At 50.3% G+C, this 24,314-nt stretch overlaps 4 protein-coding genes across 5 annotated transcripts; 3 read left to right on the top strand and 1 right to left on the bottom strand.

Annotated features, from left to right (window-relative positions):
• Positions 1 to 378: 378 nt before the first annotated feature.
• Positions 379 to 1,478, top strand: LOC111072128 (protein transport protein Sec61 gamma-2 subunit). Its single transcript, XM_022363794.2, has 2 exons — positions 379 to 485; positions 917 to 1,478. The coding sequence occupies exon 2, from the start codon at positions 940 to 942 to the stop codon at positions 1,144 to 1,146; it is 207 nt and encodes a 68-aa protein (XP_022219486.1). The 5' UTR covers positions 379 to 485; positions 917 to 939; the 3' UTR covers positions 1,147 to 1,478.
• A 376-nt stretch (positions 1,479 to 1,854) lies between these two features.
• LOC111072124 (signal recognition particle receptor subunit alpha homolog) lies at positions 1,855 to 6,663 on the top strand. Its single transcript, XM_022363787.2, has 3 exons — positions 1,855 to 2,078; positions 2,178 to 2,834; positions 5,395 to 6,663. The coding sequence occupies exons 1-3, from the start codon at positions 1,962 to 1,964 to the stop codon at positions 6,490 to 6,492; spliced, it is 1,872 nt and encodes a 623-aa protein (XP_022219479.1). The 5' UTR covers positions 1,855 to 1,961; the 3' UTR covers positions 6,493 to 6,663.
• A 71-nt stretch (positions 6,664 to 6,734) lies between these two features.
• Positions 6,735 to 8,289, bottom strand: LOC111072125 (26S proteasome regulatory subunit 6B). Of its 2 annotated transcripts, none has more exons than XM_022363788.2 (3): positions 8,166 to 8,289; positions 8,023 to 8,118; positions 6,735 to 7,964 (listed from the first exon to the last, which is right to left on the bottom strand). In XM_022363788.2, the coding sequence occupies exons 1-3, from the start codon at positions 8,199 to 8,201 to the stop codon at positions 6,843 to 6,845; spliced, it is 1,254 nt and encodes a 417-aa protein (XP_022219480.1). In that variant the 5' UTR covers positions 8,202 to 8,289; the 3' UTR covers positions 6,735 to 6,842. The 2 variants fall into 2 exon arrangements, with proteins under 2 accessions (XP_022219480.1, XP_022219483.1); XM_022363791.2 differs by having other exon boundaries at positions 8,023 to 8,106.
• Positions 8,290 to 9,976: 1,687 nt separating this feature from the next.
• LOC111072172 lies at positions 9,977 to 22,860 on the top strand. The gene is given in 8 exon segments (XM_041595751.1): positions 9,977 to 10,593; positions 10,946 to 13,776; positions 13,779 to 13,868; positions 13,941 to 15,268; positions 15,271 to 15,502; positions 15,552 to 18,868; positions 18,904 to 19,598; positions 19,694 to 22,860. Coding segments are annotated over 7 exon segments (11,202 nt in total). The 5' UTR covers positions 9,977 to 10,593; positions 10,946 to 10,997; the 3' UTR covers positions 22,455 to 22,860.
• Positions 22,861 to 24,314: the final 1,454 nt, after the last annotated feature.

Genomic DNA, 24,314 nt, shown 5'->3' with positions numbered 1-24,314 from the left:
CTACTATCGAGTGTTTGCGACTATCATGATAGTATCGAGCTACAGTCGTTGCGCTTTTGATATGTTTGGATTGGCTGCTCTAAAATACGAAGACAACTTTGTAAACAAATCGACAGGTGGCATTTAACTTTTACAATGGACAATTTCCTAAAAGGTTTCAATGGTGTTTTAATAATTATTTGAGCCCGATACTATTACGATAGTATTGATTGTTTTTTTTTAACATTAAAAACTATCGATGGCTCAACTATCTATCGTTTGACAGCACTAGAAAACAGGAAAGTAAAACAGCAACAGCGTGACCGTGACGATATTTTATAACGAGCACGAACTATCGTGTCAATCCTATCTATCGCTATTTACCAAAGCAACTCTGCTTGTTTGACATTTTGACGTGGAATAAAAACTGGGCACGATTTATAAGGCCCGACACGACAACGAAACGAAACCAATCATTCCAGTGAAAATTTTCGAACTGTTGGCAGGTGTGTGCTTCTTTATTTTCTGCGTTTTTATAATTAAAGCATACATTTGGATGTAGAAAACTCCCTCAAAGAACAAAATTCTTACTCCGCTAAATCGATACGGTCTCTATCATTTACATTGTTTTTTTTTCGTTTTCGAATAGTGCATTTTCAATGCAAAAACTGTACACATAGCTTAAGGAAATTAAGTTAATATCATAATAATAGTGCACATTTTCAATTGAACTCTAGTCTAAGGAGTTTTAAATCCAGTTCGAAGACCTCCCAGGAAGAAACAGCAACAAGATTTCACCTGTGACGTCGTCGTCATCTGCCACGTCGCCAGTGTCACTGTTGTTGACGTCGACGGCGACGCTGACTTCGTATAATGATTCGTGTGAAATTGGCATCATTAAACTGATTTTGATTGAATTCCCACTCTCTCGTTTCAGTTTCTATTAAATTAAAAAAAAACATGGACAAAGTTGTTAAGTTCGCTGAACCAGGTCGCGCTTTCGCCAAGGACTCCATCCGTCTCGTAAAACGCTGCACTAAGCCGGACCGCAAGGAGTTCCAGAAGATCGCCATTGCTACCGCAATTGGCTTCTGCATCATGGGCTTCATTGGCTTTTTCGTCAAGCTGATACACATCCCCATCAACAACATCATTGTGGGATCGTAAATGGAGCAGATGGCGAGGGACCAGAACAATAACAATCATCAATACTAGCATACATCAAATAGATTTTTTTCTTTAACAACTGGCATTACACTATATACAGAAACCTATGTGCATTCAGCGAATGTCTTTTCTGCTTTCCCCCTTTTCATGTGTATGTGAAAGCGTATTGAAAGGATTTCAAATTTCATTCATGATTCTATATTTAAAGAAATGATCGATCGCGTTAGCAATAAGAACCAATTGTAAAAAGAAATGGGTGACATTTTTCCATAGCTTTCTTTTGGGCGTGCCCGTACCCGCTTATTATTAAATGCGAGACACATTTGCCACTACTTCTATGATTTGTCGCACTTTTTTTATTCGCAACAGTGTGAAGCTTAAGCACATCGTTCTAGGCAAGTGGAGTGGCTAGACCTTGTGTTGGATATAGCGTGAAATAGCTACATATAATATAGCGAATGACAGCTTTATCATTGTGTCTCGTGATATCTCTGTCTTTCAGCTTAGATTGGACTTGAAGTCTAGTGATGTACGATCATAGTGAATGCCATTCCCATTCCGCATTCTGCCGCCAACTGGACTACAAAACCAAACTAGAGAGGAAAGGACAGGATATATAACTATGTCGCTTGCTGTTTTACCCAGCCCTGTTCCGGCGCTGCCAGACTAAAAATAAAAACATAAACAAACATTTTGACGTTGCCACCCGTTGCGCGACCGTGCAGCAGAGACCGAGCATGACGTGACGTGGAATGCTCGAACGAAGAGAAGAAGTTTCGTAGCGTTGTATAGCAGGGCAGGATTTGTTAGCTAAAATGTTAGATTTTGTAGTGATATTCACGAAGGGCGGCGTAGTACTTTGGAACTCGCAAACCTCTGGAATAAACTTCTCATCATGCATAAACAGCCTCATACGTGGCGTAATACTGGAGGTAAGCCATGTTTTAGTTGCTCTGCTGTGGCTGTGGCTGTGGCTGCTTTGCTCATCTCATGCATATTTATGATTGATGTTGTTCGTTGTTTGTCGGCAGGAGCGAAACACAGAGTCCAAATACTTTGAGGAGGATCACCTGGCAGTGCAGTTTAAGCTGGACAATGAGCTGGATCTGGTATATGCGGCTGTCTTCCAGAAGGTCATCAAACTCAATTACTTGGACGCCTTTCTGGCCGACATGCAGTTCGCCTTTAAGGAGAAGTTCGGCAGTATACCGGCATTGGAGCGCCTGGGCAGTGAATACGATTTCGAAGGCGAATTCCGCAGCGTGCTCACTGCAGCCGAAGAGGCGTCTTCGAAACAGGTGAAGGCCCCCAAGGCCATGCGCTCTTACAATGAGTCGCAAAAATCGAAGAAAACCGTCGCATCCATGATACAGGATGACAAAAAGCCAGTCGAGAAACGTGTCAACATTCAGGAGAGTCCGACGCAGCCCAAATCGCAGCCCTCATCACCGCCACTCACAAAAGAGGACATTATTCAGGAAAACCGTCGAAAGTTGCGAGAAAAGCTTACGCCCACCAAGAAGGCAGCCGATACCAAGTCAAGCACTGCTGTCAAGCAGGGTGCCTCAGAGAAGGCCGGAAAGAAGCCCAGAGTATGGGATCTTGGCGGCAACTCTAAAGATGCCGTCCTACTCGATCGTTCAAAGGACTCCCCCGAGGATGTTGTGTACCAGAGCATCAACAACGAGGTGAGTGCCGAGTAGCACGAGTCTCACTGTGGCGCTAAAGTTGGAGCAAGGAAAGAAAATGAAAGAGTGCGTTGGGTGCAGCGGAGTCAGCTAAAAGACATATTTTTGTTATGTTTTGTTTGTTTTCAGTCTGTTGTCCGATCGATCGGAACAAGAATCTGCAATCTGATAGATAATTGAATCGTTTATGATCTTTGAATCTGTAGGTGACATCGAATTTAGAAATTTTAGGGGGGCGAGGAAACCAATTGAGAAACGCCTGTTTCAGTCTGAGATATCGGTTGATATTGAGATACTCGGTTGCTCGAGACTCTAGAGCTTAGGATTTATGATTTATCATATCTAGAATATATCGACTTGCTGATCAAGAATGTACATACCACTTATGTGGGTGCATTTACACCAGTGCGTTTGTGTGCGTAGACAGAAAGCAAAACGGAAATTTGTATTGCTGCCCTATTTTACACGAATTAAATAGATATATATATATATATATTTATGTACATACATAGTAGGAGCCGTAGGATCAACCAGTAGGTCAAAGACTATAAAATTACAACAATATTGCTTGGCCAAATGACCGTTAAATTTTCGTTTGACGCTTCTTCGTACGGTCGCGCGGGGCTAGTACTTAAATTATCTTTTAGGCTATCCTTCGCCTCCGAAATGCTACTCGGCTTCGTCAATGCCTTGGCCAGCGCTTAAATCTTTGAGGCGGCACAGTGGGGACTCAGCCGAAAAGAGGTGGCAAATGTCAAAGAATTTTGTGAGCGCTTTGGATAAAAATGAATATGCACATCTAATAGAGAATTTTCAAGAGCTTTCAAAAATCTAATTTTCAAGATAATTTTAGTTTAGGAGATGTGAGACCTTGAGTTTTTCCGGCGTGAACAAATTTATTGAACTCTCATTCACTTATTAATTTAGCAAGCTGAAAAGGCTAAAGACTACATTGTGCGACGCTGCGCTGGGGCTCGAGAGTCAAGACTTTTCTCGAGCATCAATGTGCTTAATCATGCACAAGCAACGTCGTTGTTTTTGCCTTCTGGCTCAGCTCGTCGCTGACAGTGGAAGCCGTGTGGCAATGGGGTCGCGGTCAGAGACGAAGCATAGGCGAGAAAGAGAACTAAACCCCGCACTCTTTCTCTGTCTACGGGGCGTAATGCTTTGTTTTGTTCGCTCATGCAGCATCTTGGTATTTTATAGTTTTTAGTCATATGTTGTTGCGAGAAAATATCTTTTCTTTATGAAGATAATCCCCAACAATTGTTCATTACTATGGCCGTTATACATGCATAGTACATACATGTGTACCTGCATACATATGACCATAGCCAATGAACAGAGAAATTGCCGCCAATATTGAATTGTTGATGGTTTTCCCAGTACTCAGAAAAGGTCCTCCGTCCGTTTTGATTGTGCCTGCAAGTTCGCTACATAAACCCCGTTGGTTGGGGCTAAAAAATTAAAAGGACTCATCTGGAAGCCACCAAGTTTTTGAATTGGCCTAACTCTAGTGTCATTGACAGAGGTCGAAGGCCGAAGTTGAGCCGGTTTTAATCAAAGTCGCTTACGTCTGTACGCGTGGATGCTGCAATAATTGTACATACATATGTATGTACATAAAGCACGGGACAAGTAAATACTTTAAATTTTGAAGTTCAAAAAAGGCACAAATGCATCATATGACAAAGGAGAAGGTACCCAGGATGACTATATAATTGACAATGCAACATACGATCTAAATCCCAATGAAAAGTCTAATTATTTAAAAACAAACTATTTGTCCTTTATTTTTAAATGTTCATCCCTTTTTATACCCGTACTCAAAAAAGAGTTAAGGGGTATATTGTATTTGTGGTAAAAGTGGATGTGTGCAACGCAGAGAAGGAAACGTTTCCGACCCCATAAAGCCGAGTCGATGTAGCCATGTCCGTCTGTCCGTCTCGATGAGCGCCTAGATCTCAGAGACTATAGGAGCTGGAGCAACCAAATTAATTTTCAGTTGCTTGCCCCGCCTTCTACAGCAAGAGACCCGCTACTCATTCTCTTTCTCGCTCGCACACTCTGCTTCGTTATATACGCGAGCGCCCACTGGCGGAGAAGATGTAGAATCTGAATGGTACATGTAGATGTAGAATATACATAGTAGATGAAGATTTAGATAACAGATGTAGCAAAAAAATGTAAAATGTAAAATTTTTTTTAATTTTACATATATCATAAGCTCAAAAATTTATATACTGACTGAGTACGGGTATAAGTAGAGTCGCGTCCCCAGAAGCGACTCACACGTTCCATCTCGTTTTCCTGTGCTTTTTTGTTTTGTTTGGTCGGGATGTCTTGTTTTTGTGACGAGTAATTGTCATCACTGAAACCAACGCAAGATCCTTTTGCGAACATAAATGTGCCTTTCCCTGTCATATGTACATATGTGTGTGTGTAAATATCAATGTATACATATGTATGTACATATGCAGACATGATTAGATTGCGAGAGCTGTGAGATTGTGTTGGCTTGGCTGTATGTAACTAATTATGATTATCTTTATTTTGGCAGCTGGTGGGTACCATGCAGGGTGTCATCCCAGACCTGGATGTGGAGAGCGAGGATGATTTGGACAGCGCGGAGGACTCTAGCGAGGATGAGGATTTGAGCAGCCATTCAGCGGCACTGAAAAAGAACAGGCGCGGAGGTGGTTTGCTGTCCTATTTTAAAGGAATTGTTGGCGGCAAGACCATGTCGCTGGCCGATCTGCAACCGGCGCTGGAGAAGATGCGCGATCATTTGATATCGAAGAATGTGGCCTCGGAGATAGCGGTCAAGCTGTGCGACTCAGTGGCAACCAGCCTCGAGGGCAAACAGATGGGGACCTTCGACAGCATTGCCAGCCTTGTAAGGGATGCACTGACGCAGTCGCTGGTTCGCATTCTGTCGCCCAAGCGTCGCATCGACATCATACGCGATGCCCTAGAGTCCAATCGTGGTGGCAAGCCGTACACAATCATCTTCTGCGGGGTGAACGGGGTGGGCAAGTCGACGAATCTAGCCAAGATCTGCTTCTGGCTAATTGAGAACGACTTCAACGTGCTGATTGCGGCCTGCGACACCTTCCGCGCTGGAGCCGTCGAGCAACTGCGCACCCACACACGCCATCTGAATGCTCTGCATCCGGCGGCGAACCACAACAACCGCACCATGGTCCAGCTGTACGAGAAGGGATACGGGAAGGACGCCGCCGGCATTGCTTTGGAGGCCATCAAATTTGCGCACGACACAAAGGTGGACGTAGTTCTGGTGGACACCGCCGGCCGCATGCAGGACAACGAGCCACTCATGCGTTCCCTCTCCAAGCTGATCAAGGTGAACAATCCCGATCTGGTGCTCTTCGTGGGCGAGGCTCTCGTCGGCAACGAAGCTGTCGATCAGCTGGTTAAGTTCAACCAGTCCCTCGCCGACTATTCCTCCAACGAAAATCCGCACATTATTGACGGCATTGTTCTCACCAAATTCGACACCATCGACGACAAAGTGGGCGCCGCCATCTCCATGACCTACATCACCGGCCAGCCCATCGTATTTGTCGGCACCGGCCAGACTTATGCGGACCTTAAAGCCATCAATGTGAACGCCGTTGTCAACTCGTTAATGAAGTAATGAATCAATGGCAGAATGAAGCCGCATTCATATCCATGTGAAGCAATCTAGATAGATCTACTTCCTAGATGCCAACCTACATACTATTGCTCTGCTTAGTTATTCTTTATATGTATTCAATTGTTTTGACCAATTGAAATAATTGAAATGCGTCCATGTTTGTTGTGTAAATATCTTAGTCTTTTTTCTGGAGAAGTGGAAGTTCTGGGGATCGCTACAGAAAAATGTAAGCGAAAATGGAATAGGAATAGAACCAATGCTTTTTATTACTGATACATTCTTTTTAGGTATGTAGGTATAAAGGGTTAAGATAAGATAGAGGAGGAGGGGCGGTGGGGCTTAACTTAAATCTACTTGTAGAACTCGTGCTCCTGTTCGTCCTTCTTGATGTTGTTCTTGTAGCCCTTCTCGAAGTCTTTGGCGAGAACGATGTAACGATTTTCACGTACCGCGTGCATGCCCGCCTCCTGGCAGATGGCGTTTATATCGGCACCGGAGATCTTATCCGGACGCGCAACGAACTCCTCCAGATCGACATCCTCGCTGAGGTTCATCTTGGAGGTAATGGTGGAGAAGACCAAACGCTTCTGGCGGCGATCGGGGAGCGGAAACTCGATTTTGCGATCGAGACGACCAGGCCGCAGCAGAGCAGGATCCAGAGTGTCGGCGCGATTTGTGGCCATGATCACTTTCACATTGGTGGTCTGGTCGAAGCCATCCATCTGGTTGAGGAGCTCCAGCAAAATGCGCTGGACTTCGCGATCGGCACCGGTCTGGGCATCGAAACGCTTGGTTGCAATCGCGTCGATCTCATCAATGAATATAATAGCTGGGGCGTTCTCCTTGGCCAGCCGGAAGACATCGCGCACCATGCGCGGACCCTCCCCGAGATACTTCTGCACGAACTCAGATCCGACCACACGGATAAAGGAGGCGGTGGTGTGGTGAGCCACGGCCTTGGCCAGCATGGTCTTGCCACAACCAGGCGGGCCGTACATGAGGACACCGCGGGGGGGATCGATGCCGATCTGTTTGTACAGCTCGAAGTGGGTAAGGGGTAGCTCGACTGCTTCGCGAATCTCCTGCTTCTGCATATCCATGCCGCCAATGTCGGCGTAGCTTACGTCTGGTTTTTCATCGGGCTGCAGCATTGATATGGAACTATCCGCCTCGGGGGGCAAGACATCCACCAAGGCATTGCTGTGCTTGTGCAGCGCCACGGAAGCCGATGGTTTTAGCAACTCACGGTCGATGGTGGACAGGATACGGACATAGTAATTGGACCCTGTTGTGGAGCCAACAATTCCCGTGTTCTGATCGACAGCCTCCAGGAATTGCCCAATCACCAGTGGCACTGACTGTATGCGTTTCACCTCCTCCTGGGCATGTAGATATTCCTTCTTTAGATTACGTTGTTCATCCTTAATGTACTCCTCCTGCACCTCTATGAACTCCAAGGTTTTTTGAAGTTTCTGAAAGAGGGTTTGGATATCACCTAAATCTTTGCGAATATTTTTTCTGCATATTTACCTTATAACGCACGTACAAATCATCAATGTCCAATTCATCCAAAGAGCTATGCGCATCTTTCGGCTTTGAATCGCAGAGTTCATCCTGGGCAATAAACTAAAAGCTTATGTTATGTTTAGAATATGCTCAGATAATAAATTTACCTTCTCAGGCATAAGTATGTCCATGTTGTATGGCATATCTGTTCTGTTCGGTTATTAACAAATGCGAGACGAGAAAATGACTCGTCAAAAACAAGCCTATGAGTTCTACTTTATGGCAACGCTGCGGCTATCGATAAGGGATGGAATCATCAGTTGGATCAGCAGTAAGAATTCAATTGAGTAAATTAACTATCGATAGTCTAAAAACGAAATATCCACTTAACTTATTACGCAATGCATGATAAAGTCTTTAAAAAATGTATACAATGGAAAAGCCATATAATTTATAGCTTTATAGCAATATCCAGCTACGAAAGCTGCGTTTTATCTTTTAAGAGTATCGATATCTCGATGAAATAATCTGGATTTGGGAAAGTGTGTACACACTGCTATCCCGATCATTTTATAAACAATCACATAAAAAAGTGCTCAATATACAATACCTGACCAGGTAGCAAGTAGCCAGCGATGTGAGAACGTTGGCGTTAAAAGTTTCCAGCGACAAACAGGCCCATCCTGGAACAGCAATGCAAAATCAACTTGGATACGAGCGGCGGCGCTATTTTTTTGAAATACACTTGTAACAGTGTGATATCACGGGTCTCGAAAAAAATTTGTTTGCTCTAGCTTTTATAGTCTCTGAGATCTCGGCGCTCATCGGTACGGACAGACAGACAGACATAGACTTGGCTATTGATGCTGCGGTACGGACAGACAGACAGACAGACAGACATAGACTTGGCTTTTGATGCTGATCAAGAATATATATATAGTTTATGGGGTCGGCAACCTTTCCTTCTCTGCGTTGCACACATCCACAAACTGAACAATTTTCTGTTTTTGAGGTGTATTTAGCATTAGCTTTTTTTTTTAGATTTTAGCCAGTTGTAGCATATCTTAAAGTAGCTTATATTGACTCTAAAATTCTGGCAGCACTGGTTATTACTATACACTCTTCTTGTTTTTTACTTTGGTAATCAGCTGGTGATGGCAGTCAATCAGTGATGGTTGGTCGCACGATATGTGCATATGAATAGATACGATAGCACTAAAAGTATGGCAGGGAGACTTCCGAACATGTGTTTTCATATTTAATTTTTTGTTTGATTCTAGTAACTTCTCCTGAACTGAAATTAAAGCTAACTTCCTTCCCGTCAGTCACAGCCTGTTTTGCCATGCTGTCAGATGTTTGTAATAGATGCGTCTGTCGCAATTATGCTGTACTAAAGTTTAGATGATGAATAATTTCAGAATATCTAGCCTTTGCTTCTTCTATGGTGGTTTCCTCCTTGCTGTTGTTTGAAAATGTTAGGTTAATGTATAGTTTCATAAAATATGTAAACTGTCTAATTGTCTATGTTTTGTCGAAGACCAACTTGAACTTCTGTGTAACTAGATTTTAACTTCGAATTTATTATTTTACTATAATTAACTCGATCTAATCTCTTCATTTTGACTATTTGGTTTAATTCAATAAATTTAGTAAGAACGCAAGTCAACTTGCAAATATGTAAAAAGTGGCTGCCAAAGAATGCAAGGATCGATGTAATCTGTCGATGTATCGAGTATTGATTGTTTTTCCCGATAAAATTGCGCTAATAATGCACAACCAGTAACAGTAAAAACATTAAAAAGTTAATAGAAGTTTTTAATAAAATCAAGCATCCTAGAATCAATAGATATACAATATAATAGTCGATAGTTGCGAATGTGTGACGTCACAGTATATAATAATCGATGCCGCCGACACTTGCAGTGCTGCATAAAGTCGAAAAAAGTGTTGCTAACGCAACAGCATGAAAGTGTTCTTTTCTAAATTTTTCATGTGCGATGAAACAAATCCTGTTGTGCGTGCGTGAAAAATATATATATATGAGTTAACTAGTTAAATTGAATTAGTGGATAACAAGTGCACGCACCCATTAATGGGATAGCGTTAATATATAATAAATGGATAAAAATGCTACCTGCAGCCGCCGCTGCTTCTTGTGCAAGAGAGAAAAATCGTTCTTGTTCACCACTGCCATACTCCTCAGTGACAGTATCGTCGTCCTGCTGCCATCGCCGCCGTCGTCGTCTGCTGCCCCTGCCTCTGCCCCTGCCCCTGTCCGTTCCTTTGCTCTACGCACGCATCGATTTGGGCTAAACGTTAGATACCTCCTAACGCAGTTGTTAGGGTGGAAAAAAATAATAAGTACGTAATAAATAAAACAAATGCAATGCTGTGCGATCTATTATTTGAGAAAAAATTAAAATACAATATCCGGTGCAAGTGGGCTGGACGCCACTCGGGGGAAAACGAATTAAAGTGCAATACCACACAGGGGCATCTACAAATAAAACGGAATCAAACGAGCCTCAATCGAAATAAACAAATTGAAACAAAAGGCGGCACATGCAGTTTTTTCTAAATCATAAACGTAAACGGGTAAACACAATAAATATAAAATTATCAAATATTTATTGTACAGATATGTATATGTATGTATGCAGGTTCATATTCCACCCCATGACTGTGACTGTGTGTGGCTCAAGCACTCTTTTTAGAGTTGTTTCTGAGTGGATATGCTTGTGTGTGTGTGTGTGTGTGTGTGTGTGTGTTGTGTGTAGTGTGTCTGCGTGTGTGTTGTGTAGTTATTGTTTTTCCATCTTTTGCTTCTGTCTCTGCTTCTTCTTCGTATTTTGATACTTGCGGTTTATTTGTCAACAAAAACAAAAACAAAAACAAAAAAATACAAAATAAAAATGAATTACATATATTGTATTTGCTCCTTTTGCAGAAATATAAATATAACATTTGTGCAACGAATTGGTTAATCAAGTGGCTTCCTCATGAAGACAATGTCGCGCTTCGGCCTGCGCCGGGGCTTTAAGATGTCCGAGGAGCAGGTCAATGGCAAAAATCCAATTAGACCAATAGCGGCAATCAGACCGTCGGCAGCTGGTCCATCCGGACGGAAGAAACGCCAGCTCAGACATGAACCAGACGACGAGGAAGAGGAGCAGCAACAGCCACTACCACTGCCACTGCCACTGGAAGGGGAGCAGGAACAGGAAAATGCAAAAGAACAGGGGCCAAGTGCTCAGCAACAACCATCTCTGATCTGCAGATTACCGCTAGAGCGTCTGCCTCGTCTGGTGGAGAAGCTTCATCTTCTCATAGAGGAACAGCCGCGGGAAAGAGACCTTGACTTTGATTCTGGCCCTGGTTCGGGGTCGGGTTCCAACCTAAAGAAAGTCTTGTGTTTGTACTGTGATAGAAAGTTCGCCTCTGGCAAGCTGCAGGGCAAGCATGTGGAAAAGTTCCACACGGAGCGACAGGAAAGACGCTGCAGCGGCCGCTCCACCAGCAGCTCCGTGAGCTCCCATCCGCCCGGAGGATTTCCCGGCTGCCAGCACTGCTCTGGCAACAGGAAGCATTCGATGCTGCCACAGATCTGTCTGCCCGTCAAGCATCTGGATCAGTTGTTCCTCCACCTCATGCAGATGCACGCAGACAAGTACTTTGGCTGCCATCCGTGCCGACTGCGATTTCAGGACGCCGATCAGCTAACCGGGCACCATCGACAGCAGCACCAGCTCGAGGAGCTACCATCGCCGAGGCCTGGACTGATGGGAGCCGACGAACCGGTGTTGTTCCGCCTTGGTCTCACCCAGAACCGCTTGCCCAGTCATCGCAACAGGCAGCGGCGAGCAGGAGACGACGAGCAGCCGTCCCTGGCTATGCCCCACAAGTCAAGAAGCAGCAGTCGGGCGGCAGCCCAGCGGCAGCACCAGCACCAGCAGCATATGACGGCGACTACCCTTCAGCCCGTGGGACAAGGCCATGTGCTAGACCATCTGGATGCAGCTCCTGATGTTGTCTTCCGGCAGCCCAGCTCCTCAGCCTGTGTCGCAGTCAGCTCCAGCAGTAACATCAGCGCCAGCTCGCATGTCTTTGATGAAAACTTCTACAAGGATGTCATCCTGAATGTCCAACAGAATCTGCAGAACTATCTCGATGGACGGCTCCTCACCTCCCCCATAATGTCAGCATCAACCTCAAGCAGCTCCTCTGGCTCTGGCTTTGGCTTTGGCTCCACATCTACAGGCACAGCCACAGCCACAGCCACATTCACATCCGACCTGGTCATGCTGCATGGTTCTAGTCAAATGAGCCACGCCAGTGCCTACCCAACCCTGCTGACATCGGAACAGTTCGGCTCGACGGCAGAGCTGCTGCCCCCGGCCAAGTTCCGGCGTCGGCCCCACACGAAGCACAGCTGGAAGTGGAAGTGGGACTATGTGAAGAAGTTTACCATCATCAACGAGGGCGGGCGGCTGGTGAAGAAGCTGAAGCAGCCCACCTTCCTTGGCCTCCGCGATCTCTCCAAGCTGGATATGTGGACGCAGCTGACGATGCGCCAGAAGCACGATGTCTCTCTCGCCATCGCCCGCACCTACAATGGTGGTGGTGGTGGTGGTGGTGGTGTTGGGGATGGTGGAGATGGTGGAGATGGGGATGGTAATCACATGCAACTGGAGCAGCAGCGTCTGCTCGAGCAGCTTAATCTCATTCTGGACCATCGTCTCCTGCCGCACATCATCCTCGAGCAGAACGAGCAGGCGATAATCAAGTGCGAGAACGAGGAGGACGCCAACCTGGTGGACTACGGAAGTGTCCAGGGCGCCCAGGACGATCTGCTGGCCCAGAACTTTGCCGACGAGAGTTTTCTCTCTCTGCTTCAGTTGCAGCCGCGGCAAGGGACCAGCCCGGACAGGATGAGGGAGCTAGACCGAAACCGAGAACGGGAGCAGGACCAGGACAAGAAAATGACATTATCCTCTTTGGTGCTGAGTGGAGAATGGGCGCGACCACGCCTCTATCTGTGCATATGCTGCGGAGCCAAGTTTGACCAGCGAAAATCGCTGGAGGAGCACAAGACGTTCCGTCACTCGCACATCTATGCCACGCACTACGAGGTGGTGGGCAGGGAGCTGCTGGCGGGGAACCTGCTGCGCCACCTCTTCATACCCAAGCGTGCGCTGGGCCGTTTCGCGGCGGAGAGCAACTGCATTGGCTGGCCGCAGCACAAGCAGGAGGAGCGTGTCCAGCCCGAGGAAGAGACCACCTCTTCGTCCACCTCTTCCAGGTCGTCGTTTGAGGCTTCCACACCGACCAACACACCGACGCCGACGCCCATGTCCGGCCTGGAACAGCAGCAGGCATCTCCCGCTTCCGGGACCGGGACAACTTCTTCCTCGTCCTGTTCACTAAGCTCATCCTCCACCTATCACTCCCATTCCCATTCTACCTCCACTTGCAACACAGCCAACACATCGTCGACGCTTTCATCCTCTTCTCCTCCATCGAGCTGCACGAAGTGCGGACGAAAGTGCAGCGGCCTTATGGATCTCTACCGCCACATGCTGGACTGCTCTGGTGACTACATCTGGTCGCTGGCTAAGAAGCGAAAATATCGCTACTACTGCGGTACCAAGAAGCGTCGCCCTTGCTCCAAGAAGCCGCTCAGACAGTTGTCCAGCAGGAAGAAGCTTGAGGAAAAACTTGAGGACTCTCTAGAGGCCGAGGGAGAGGCTGAGAACGAGAATGAGGACGATGGTGAGGAGGAGGGGGCGAGGGAGAGGGCGAGGGCGAGTGCGAGGAGAGTGGCTCCAATTCATCGAAGATGAAGAACTCGCCCCGCCAGAGACCCAGCGATGGTGAGTACCAAAACCATGCAGAATTGCCGCGAAACTGATTTAAATTGATTCCCATTTCTTATCCTCCTCAAGCTGAGTCCATACGTAAAATGCTGGAGAACTTGCCCCCTAAGCGCGTCTGCAAGAAGATCTTCCCCGTGGACAACAAGGCCAAGCACAAGTCAAAGAACAAGTCCAAGTCCAAGTCCATGTCCATGTCCATGTCCAAGTCGAAGCAGCAGAGGAGCACACAGAGGAAGATATACAATCAGCACCTCCTTCGCAACACCCGGTCCTCGGTGGTGGCTGCCGCGTCCGCGTCCGCTGCTGCAGTGGCAGCAGGGCAACAGAAGCGCTGCCGACGCAAGCAACAGCAAAAGCAACAGAAACTGCAGAAGAAGCAGCAAAAGAAATCCAAAATGATCGCAGAAGGGGATTGCAGATCAGAAGGCACACCCCTTCCATTGTCAACAATTGAATCAGAATCAGAACCGCAGGCTCAGTCAGAGTCACAGGCCAATTCGCAGCCGCAGCCGCAGCCACAGCCACAGCCACAGCCACAACCGGAGGTAAAGCCAGGAGCCACATTCACTGCCAATCTAAGATCTCCCGTTGAGGCCAAGCCAACGCTGGCAATCCTTCAAGTTGCGGATCCGGATACAGCTTCAACAGGTGATCAGGTGCCTCACCCACCCACAGCATCCAGCCAAGAGCTGGAGTTGGAGCGATGCACAAGGCACGAGAAACGGGAAGCTGCCTCGCCCACGCCCAGCAAGCAGCTGATGCCCACGCCGCCGACCACTCCTGCTCCGGGCATCAAGTCCTTGCCAGATACTCCTCGACTCTCGGTCAACAGTCGGCAGCCCAGCTCAAATGCAGGGGTGAAGCGCAGCAAGAGGATTAGCGACTGCATTGCCATGCTCACTGGAAAGCTGGAGGAAAAGCTGAAGACTGAGCAGGTGCCGTCACAACCAACACCAACACCAACACCACTGCCCCAGCCCTCGCCCCAGCCACGGCCCCTGCCGCCGCCGCCGCCGGTCCCCGAAAAAAACGAGGAGAAAAACTGCAATATGCATACAGAGACGACGCTTCCCTCGAACTCTGTTGCAGGGAAAGAGCTGCTGGAGGCCAAAACGCCCAAGCGGAAGGCTATGTCCAGGCGCATCGTCAAAGTGGATACCCCACTGGGGCCCAGGCCCGATGCAGAGCCAGCCTCCGAGCCTCTGGAGAAGAAAAAGGCTGCAGTTTCACAGCCAGTCCCAGCTGCAGTTCCAGCTGCAGCTCCCGCTCTAGCTGGTCTAGTTCCAGTTCCAGTTGCAGTTCAGTTGCAGTTACTGTTCCTGTTCTTCAGCCAACTCCTGCCCCCGCTCTGGTTCTTCCAGTTCCCTCTGCACTTCCCGCTTTGGGGTCCACTCCGAGGAGAACCCCCACCAAGGCGGCAAGCAAACAATTGGCGGCCCCGACTCCACCATCACCGACGGCTGCTGCCCTCAAGCAATATACAGCAGAACAACCGCAGCCACAGCCACAACCACAGCCACAACCACAGCCACAACCACAACCAAAACCATTGTCCGCGCTGGTGCCCATGCCCATGCCCATGCCCATGTCCATGCCTCTGGGATTGCAGGGGATGGGAGCTCCGTTGGCAGGTGCGGGTCCTGGTCTCGGGCTCGGTTTCCGTTTCCGTGCATGGCACCATGAATCTGCTGCCAAAGCTCCCCCTGTATCTGTCACATGCACAGCTCCATCCACATGCAAATCAAAATTCGAATCCAAACGTCAATCCCAGCATGTATGTGATGGAGACTCAGCCCCTCAACCTGACCAGCCAACGCGGATGCCTCCAGAAGCCAATGCTGCCAAGCACCGAACGCGACGGCTGCCACACTGGACTGCATCACGGACGCTCGAGTGGAATGCCTGCCCGGAGGCAGACTATTTGCGGATTTGAGACTCGCAACGTGCTGGGCCTGGAGATGGACATGGAGCCGCTCGACTTGTCCAAGAAGTCGGCGAGGAAATCTTCACCAGCTCCGGGTGCGGCTCCAATGAGGGTTCCCCAGGAGATGTCAATGCCAATGTCAATGCCGATGCAGATTCCGATGCAAATGCCGATGCAGATGCCTCTGCCGCTTCCCTTGGTAACAACTCCTGCCGGATCATCTGCCCCACTCCAAGCTCTTCCAGTTCCTGTTCTAGGGCCAGGTGCAGGTGCAGGTTCAGCTCTCGGACCGGTTTCATTGGCTTCGCACTACTACTCCAACCTGGACCTGCTCAAGATACCCCAAGTGCGCAATCCTGGGACTGCGACTTCAACGGGGACGGGACCTGGCACGGCCACTGGCACCGGCACTGGCACTGGCACCGGCACCGGCACTGGAATTTCCCCATCCAATGTGATCCTCAGTGCCGCTGCCGCTATCCCTGTGCATCTGCCAAAAGCAGTCGGAAAGAAACGCTGGGTGGAGGCGTCGGGCGGCAAGAAGGAGTACGGCGGCAAGGGGCTGGCAAAGGGATGTCTGCGCATGGATGAGGTGGTCAACAATCACATTGACGACGCAATCAATTCGGTCATCATGGCGGTCCAAGCCAGTCTGCCTGACGACGATGACAAGGAGAGGGAAAAGGAGAGAGAAAGGGAGAGAGAAAGGGAAAGCGAAAAGGAGAGAGAGAGGGAGAGGGAGAGGCAAAGGAATTTCAACCTGCCATCAAAAGTCCTTCATCCGACGAGGCCGACCAACAACATCGTCGCCACAGCTGCAATCGCAGTCGCAGCGACAGTCACAGCTACAGCTACAGCGGCAGCCACAGCCACCACCACTGGCATGTTATTTACCTCGTCCTCGATGGTGGAGAAGGTGCTGGCAAGTTCAGCCGGCACGGCTGCTCCACCTCAGATCACGACACCAGAGAAGACTCTGCTGACGCCAAAGAAGCGTTCCATGCGCTCCAAGACCATCGACTGCCGCTCCGCGCTACTCGCCATCGAGGAGCTCCCGGTTGAACCACTGCTGCAGTGCCTTCAGCTGCAGTCAGTGCCGCCAGTCAATGGAGAGGCGAAGGCAGATGCACATCTGCTTGCGGTTTATTCGAAAGTTCCCGTTCCCGGTCCCGTTTCCGTTTCCGTTCCCGTTCCCGTACCCGTACCCGCATCCCAGGAACCTGGGATGGGCGCTCAGGCCCCGTCGACTGTTGTTGAACCTCCTCCAGCTCAATGTATAAATGAACATTTGCCGAAGCTGGAGCAGGAGCAGGAGCAGGCGCAGGAGCAGGAGCTGCAGCCGGAACTGGAGCTGGAGGTGCATGCTCGGTCTGCTCCAGAACCTTTTGCTGTTGTGGAGACGCTTCCATTGTCGGCACCTTCTGTGGCCGTGTCCGTGATTTCCATTGCTCCAGCACTGCCTCCGCGCATGGCTGTGACGCCAACGCCCACGGTCGAGACGAACTGCAGCTCCCTGCTGGAGGAGCACAGCAGCAACATGAACAACAACACCTCCTCGGGCTTCCACAGCCTGGCGCAGTCCGAGCTGCCCAGTGGCCAGGATCAGTCGGCCACGGCGGCTAGCACTCTGGAGGGGACAGAAGAACTGCCCGCAAAGGAGGAGCAGAAGGTGGAGCAGCAGGTGGTGGAGGAGCTGGTGCCCGTCACCAAAAAGAAGCAGCGGCGCCGCAGGAAGAACGAGCTGGCGGCCATTGTGGCCGACCAACTGCTGGAGAGCTTTAAGATCGACAACGCCCGCCGAGATAACCTCAAGAAGCTGGAGAACCTGGCATACGAGAAGAGCGAGGATCTTCTGCTGACAGGCATGTTGCTCATGTCCAGCACAAAGCGGAACGCAGCAATGGCCCCCACCTCCACCTCCACCTCCACATCGAAGCTGTCTCGCAATTCGACTGCAAAAGAGGCGGCAGAGGCAGCTCCGGCGCCTCCTATCCGAGGAAGACCGAAGCGGCGACAGAGCTGCTACTACCGCAGCCGTGGGAAGGCGGCGGGCGGAAAGGCGACAAACGAGAATATCAGCATGCTCAAGTCGACACTGGAGTCCTTCTCCATCGGGATCGAAAAGCAGCTACTAGCCAAGGAGGCCAAGGAGGCCAAGGAGGCCAAAGAGGCCAAAGATGCGGCAGCCCTGCCGGCACTTAAGAGCGCCGGCCAGCCGCCAGCAGTCTCCATATTGCGGCCGAGCATCCTGAGCAGCGCCGCCAAGAAGCAGATGTACCAGAAGCGGGAGGCGGAGCTGGAACTGGAACTGGAACTGGAGAAGGAGAGGACAATTCCGGCTACGGCGGCCACATTCAGCCGCGATCCTCGCCTAAATAAGAACATACACAAAGAGCAGCAGGAGCATGTGCAGCCCCCAACCAGGGCACCGGCAGCGACGCCAAGCGTGCCAGCGGCGGGCGATAACGTTGAGGAGGAGGACAACTACCTCACGGAGATAGCGAAAAACGTAAACGAGAAGATCATGTCGGCCACCACCAACGAGGACTTCGAGTTTGCCCACGACGAGTTCGACCAGGGGGAGCAGGACGGCCGCATGGATATGGATCCCGACCAGGAAAAGTTCTACCGCCCCCCCACGTCCATGAGCGTGCGCAGTGCGCCGAACTTGAACGACGAGCACTCCAACTTCGGCTCCATGTGTGACGAAAACACGAACACGGAGCTCATGGAAATGGACCTGGACGACGAGATGAGCGTCTACACCAGCTACTCGCAGGACTTGGGGCGCGGCGGGCGTGGTCGGCGACGCCGGAGGCGGCGTAGCGTCCTCCTCACCCGGCCCAAGAAGCGCACGCAGCGGAACCACGTCGATACCGAAAAGTACTCGTGCTCCCTGTGCGGCAAGAGCTTCTTCACGGCCACTTCTCTGTCCAAGCATAACATGACCCTGGCCCACGTATCCAAGCTCTCCGAGCAGGAATACCTTCAGTCCCAGACGGCGCCATCGAGTCCACGCGTCCTTGAAGTGCAACTGGACCTGGAGCTGGAGCAGAGGCTCAGGCGCAGGGGCGTGGGTGCGGGGAAAAACAAATACAAGTGAACCAGCAAACGACGACCCGTCCGACACAACAGATTCGTGCCTCGGTTTTGGTGCCGCCCTCCCAAATCATCCCTCATGTGGAGCAGCAGCAGCAGCAACAGCAACAGCAGCAGCAGCAGCAGCAGCAGCAGCAGTTGAATGAGCAAGTGCATCATGTCATCACTGAGGCTAGTCTGCGGCTACACGACAACCAGCACAGTCCGTCGGGAACCTCCGCCGCCCGCCTCAATCTGAACCCAGACGAGCGTCTCTTCTACGAATGCTGCAACATCCTCAAGAGTGCGGAGACACCTCGCCTGTCCAGCTCCACCACTGCGGCCGCTGTTGCCGGTTCAGCTCAACCCCCCTCAAGCCCCTCCGTTCCGGCCACGACGTCCGTGATCGTTACTGCCGGGCGGAAACAGCCGCCACCGCCGCATGCATCACCTCCGCCTCCGGCATCGCCATCGCCATCGCTATCGCCTCCAGCCTCGCCCTCGCCCTCGCTGTCTCCCTCGCTATCGCCTCCAGCTTCACCGTCGCCACCGCCACCTTCGTCTCCGACGCCGCCTCCGCATCCGCATCCGCCTCCGTATCCGTTTCCACCTTCACATGGTGCAGCGAGAACGCCAGAAGAAGCTGCACCCACTGTCTGCCATCAACCGGTCATCCAGCAGCTGTTCCGCAATCCACCCGCTGCCACACCCACAACAACTCCCACGTAAGTCGTATGCCATTGCTCCTTGTTGCTTCCAGCTTCCAGCTTCCTGCTTCCTGCTTCCTGTTCCTCGTGACTAAATCTCTCTCTCCCAGCAGGAACCACAATCGGATGTCGCCCAGCTACTCTGCCATCTCGCAGTTCTCGGCGACCACCTCGCGCTTCAAGACGAAAGCCGCCATGAAGGGGTATGAGAACGTCAACCTGCAGCTGGATATTGTGGACTTGCAGCTGGCTAAGACCGGGCGTGGCGTCTGCAAGCTCACAGAGCTGGCGGACATCGCCTTGGGCAGCGAAAAGCCCGGCGGTGACTTCATGCCCCACCTTTCACAAGGGATTTTGCCCGGCACCGGCGTTCCAGCTGTGGCTGCCGCCCCGTCAGCCAGTCACCAACAGCAACACCAACAGCAACACCAACACCATATGCACCAACAGCAACCACAGCCCCTACCCCATTCCCATTCGCATTCGCATCCCCATCACCATTCACAGCCGACGCCGACACCGACACCGACGCCAACGCCAACGCCCACGCCCACTGGTACGCACACAGGCACTCGGACAACGACGACGCCAACGCCGACGCGGCCGGTGGAGCAGCAGAGCTCGACTTCATCAAAGACGATGATGCATGCGTCCATCATCAAGGCAGTGGCGGGCGTTGCCAGCTCGGCGACACTGCCGCCCGCTTGCGGTCGGATCATCATACCGGAGCGGCCGTTCAAAAATATCGGACTGGAGGAGAAGGCCAGCATTACGTTCCAGAAGCCGAAGACATGCGTGAATCTGCTCCAAGAGCAGGACAACAACAGCGTTTCCACCGCCAGCTACTCGGACCGTGATGACTATGACTTTGGCACTCTGAGTTGCGACGGCGACGTGGAGCCAGAGGCGGAGCAGGAGCCGGAACCAGGGACCCGATGTGGAGTCAGGAAGGGGGCTGTAGTTCCGGTGGAGGTGCCGCCAGGTGCTGAGGAAAGGGCTGGGTCCTCGTCCAGCTCGTCGACGTCCTCATCCTCGTCGCATGAGAACACCCGCAGTAGGAGCAGCAGCAGCAGCTCCAGCCGAGCCACGGCCAAGACATTCGAGAACAAATCCCTAATTATGGGCCGCATCTTCAAGCACGCCAGCACAAAGGCAGCATTAGCAGCAGCAGCAGCAGCAACTCCTGTGCAGCAGCTCCCCAGTCCGATGGCAGGACCGGCGTTGGCCAAGATTAAGGCGTTGCCGAAGAACCAGGCCAATCTTGACCAGATCTTCGATGAGCTCAGAGGTGGAGGTGCGGCCAAGGCATCAGAGGTAGAGTCCCCTGTGGGGCTGGAGAATTGGGATAGGGATCATCACCAACCACACACCCAACCCCACCCACACCATCACCAGGAGCCCATGGCAGCGCCGGCAGTTCCGACTGTCCCAGCAGCTATGCCCGCTCCAAGTGGACTGCCGCGCAGGACTAAAAAGACCAAAATATGTCTTCCAGCTAACTTCCCCAAAAACATTGTTAAGCCGCCAGAGGCATCTTCTTCGGCCTCGCCTTCGGTCTCTGCTTCGGCTTCGGCCTCGGCCTCCTCTCCATCAGCCTCTAGGAAGCCCCGCAAGGATCTGAGCAAGCTGCAGTCGGAGCTGGGAATGAGCCCGGAGGAGATCGAGCAGCTGATCGACGAGGGCCAGCGCAAGTCGAAGCGCCGTTGTGCAACCAACCGTCCCAAGAAGCTGGTGGAGACGTGGAGCTCGGACGAGTATGAGGAGTTCCTTTCCACCAAGGACATCATAGCCCTCATCGAGCAAAAGGAACAGCAGGAGCAGCGTCGCAAGCGCAAAACGAGCGAAGCAAACGCCAACCAGCTAGAGCCAATTTGGGCGCAGGCGGCACCCAAGAAGACCCCAACGCCCTCCGTGATCGCCAGGCGGAAGAAAAGTGCCGCGAAGAAGCCGCCTCTGCCTGTTGCAGTGCCTGTGCCTTTGCCTGTGCCTGTGCCTGTGCTGGATCATCCAAAGCCGGCGACTACAGCTAAGGCACGGCAGCGAGCTAACCCGAATCCTCGGACTGCCCCTGCACCAAAATCTAAATCGAAAGCTCCCACCAAGGTTAAGACTCCAGCAGCGAAGTCTGCTAGCTCCAGGAAAAGGCGCGGCAACGGCATAGAGAACGACAGGGACAAGTCGATGGAGCCCAAAACGGAGCCACCTGCTAGGACGCGCAGCTCAAGGCAGCAGATCAAGGACAGGCCAGCGCCACCGCAACCGCCACCGCCACCGGCTGGAGCCCTCCAAGTCATTTTAATGGAAGAGCCATCACAGCGGCAACCTGAGCTTCAGCCGCAGCCCTTTCCTATGTCAACCACTCAGCGGACTAAGTCCCGAAGCAGCAATAGTATAGCACCACCACCTCCTCCTCCTCCTCCTCCTCTTCCTCCGGCAGCCAGGAGCAGCTCCTCCTCCACCGCCACAGCCAATACCAACAACAACAACAACAACAACAATAGCAGCAGCAGCAACAAGAATCTGAAGACGAAGCGGAAGTCACAGACGAACAAACAGTCACCAGCAAGGCGAAAGCGGCCGGCGAGCGAGAAGCAATTGTACTACTGGAGCAGCTCCAGCGACGACGAGTTCGGTCGCGTTGAGGCCGATTTTGACCCAGATGCAGCGGTACTGAGGGAGCAACAGAAGCAGGAGCGACAGCATCCAGAGCCGCTGGCGGGAAAGCACTTTGAGGAAAGCGAGCCGTACCAGAAGCACGGATGGATCGTGGGGGACTCGCACAAGAAGCTGGTCAAGCTGCTGGCCATCGCCAAGGGCAGTAAAAAGGTCGAAAATTGCGGTGTGAAGCGTCGCACGCCCAAGCGCAAGTGCTAGGAGGTGGAGTGGTAGCGGTAGCGGTAGCGGATGGAAGTCAATCATAGCCATAGCCATAGGCCTAAGAGGCGGCATCGGCTGCAATAAATGATCACATACTGTCACTGCCATTATGTCGTCGCTCATCGTTATCGTCATCGACATTGCCATCTCGCCATCACCAGGAGAACAGAACAGAACAGAACAGCAGCATCTCCTCTTCTCTCCCTTCTATTTTTGGCAGGGGGCCGACCTCCTCTGTAACCGCATGCGGAGTACGAGTATATAAAAAACATTTGTTCTTTCTTTTAAACATCTAAGCGTTACATTATTTAGGTTTTTTTTTATTAACTGTATTTATAATTAATAAAACAAACAAAAAAGCGAAAAGCGACAAATATACAGATTTGAGCACAAGTAAAAAAGCCGCATCTCCTTGACACATCTTCATACATATGTACAGCAACACACACATATGTATATATATATACACATGTACGTACATATGTACATACATATGTATAAATTATCCTGTTCATGCTGTTCTTCATTGTTGTTTGTTTGGGGTCATTACGGTCATTTCGCAAAAACAGTTCGATATGCATACATGTACATATGTACATACATATGTATGTATGTAGATATTTGGTACCATGGGCCCCACCTAAATTGTTTAGGTTTCATTCAGTGAAAATATAAATACATATGTATATGTATGTACATGTACATATTTATATGTATTAATACAGATAGACAGTTAGCGGAAAAAGCGCCATTGCATTCAAATTAACAATGCTCAAAATGAATTGGGGGAAATAAAGTGCTACGTCTACAGAGTTTGATTGAATGAGTTCGCTTGGATGCACCGGATGCACCAATATCGGAGCCGATTACGCCGCATTCTCTCTATCTACATACATATGTATATATGTACATAGCTATCTTTTAGTATCGCTCTTCGCAAAAGGGACGAATTGAATGGTTAGTTAATTGGGGGTGGGGGATCTCGCTAGCAATGTTCTAATGTTAATTCTTGCACTTCGTTTCCATCTTTCCACCTATTGTCTCTCCCTTCTTCTCACAACAACATCATCCGTTCTAAGCCGCACGATAAAGAGAGTGTGCACAAGAGAGAAAATGAGCATGCGAGTATGTAGAAGGGGTAGCGAAGACACTGAAAATTGATTTGTTTATTCTGGCTTTAATGATCCTTTCAAACTGTAGATTTCACAGATAATCGCTATTTGTGGGGCCGCTCTGCACAAATGAACAGACAGACATGGCTGTATCGACCGGCTCTTGATGCTGATCAATAATATATACATACATATGTATATATGTTCATATGTGTGTATACTTTATGTGGTCGGAAACACTTCCTTCTGGGCGTTACACACACATCCACATCCACATCCATCACAAACATCAAATCAATTCCAACAAATCGATTCGGTTGCCTGTTCATGCGGGCCTCTAATAGATATGAATGTACATATGTACACACATATGTATGTGCGTTTTTGGCGAACCTCAAGAGTGAAGCAAGCGTTCAATTTTAAGACAGCCCGTCAAATCGTTTGCAGACCACAGGCTAAACTTCAAGGCACACCTGGAATACGCCAGCGCGAAGGCAGCTACAGCAATGGCGGCCATAAGCAGGATGATGGCCAACACTGGAGGACCACGGCAGAGCAGCAGACAGCTCATCGCCGGTGTGGTCACCTCCATTATACTATATGGGTCAGCTGTGTGGGCACCAGCAATGAGGGTGCCTACTTATAGCAGAGAGAGCAGGAGCGCATACCGACGCTGTGCACTCAGGGTTGCATGCTGCTTCAGGACGGTGTCCGAAGACGCCGCCCTGGTTGTAGCAGGCATGGT

Source organism: Drosophila obscura, unplaced genomic scaffold (assembly GCF_018151105.1).
Source record: "Drosophila obscura isolate BZ-5 IFL unplaced genomic scaffold, ASM1815110v1 contig_75, whole genome shotgun sequence".
NCBI classification, from domain to species: Eukaryota; Metazoa; Arthropoda; class Insecta; order Diptera; family Drosophilidae; genus Drosophila; species Drosophila obscura.
This window is presented reverse-complemented; position numbering and strand designations above follow the sequence as displayed.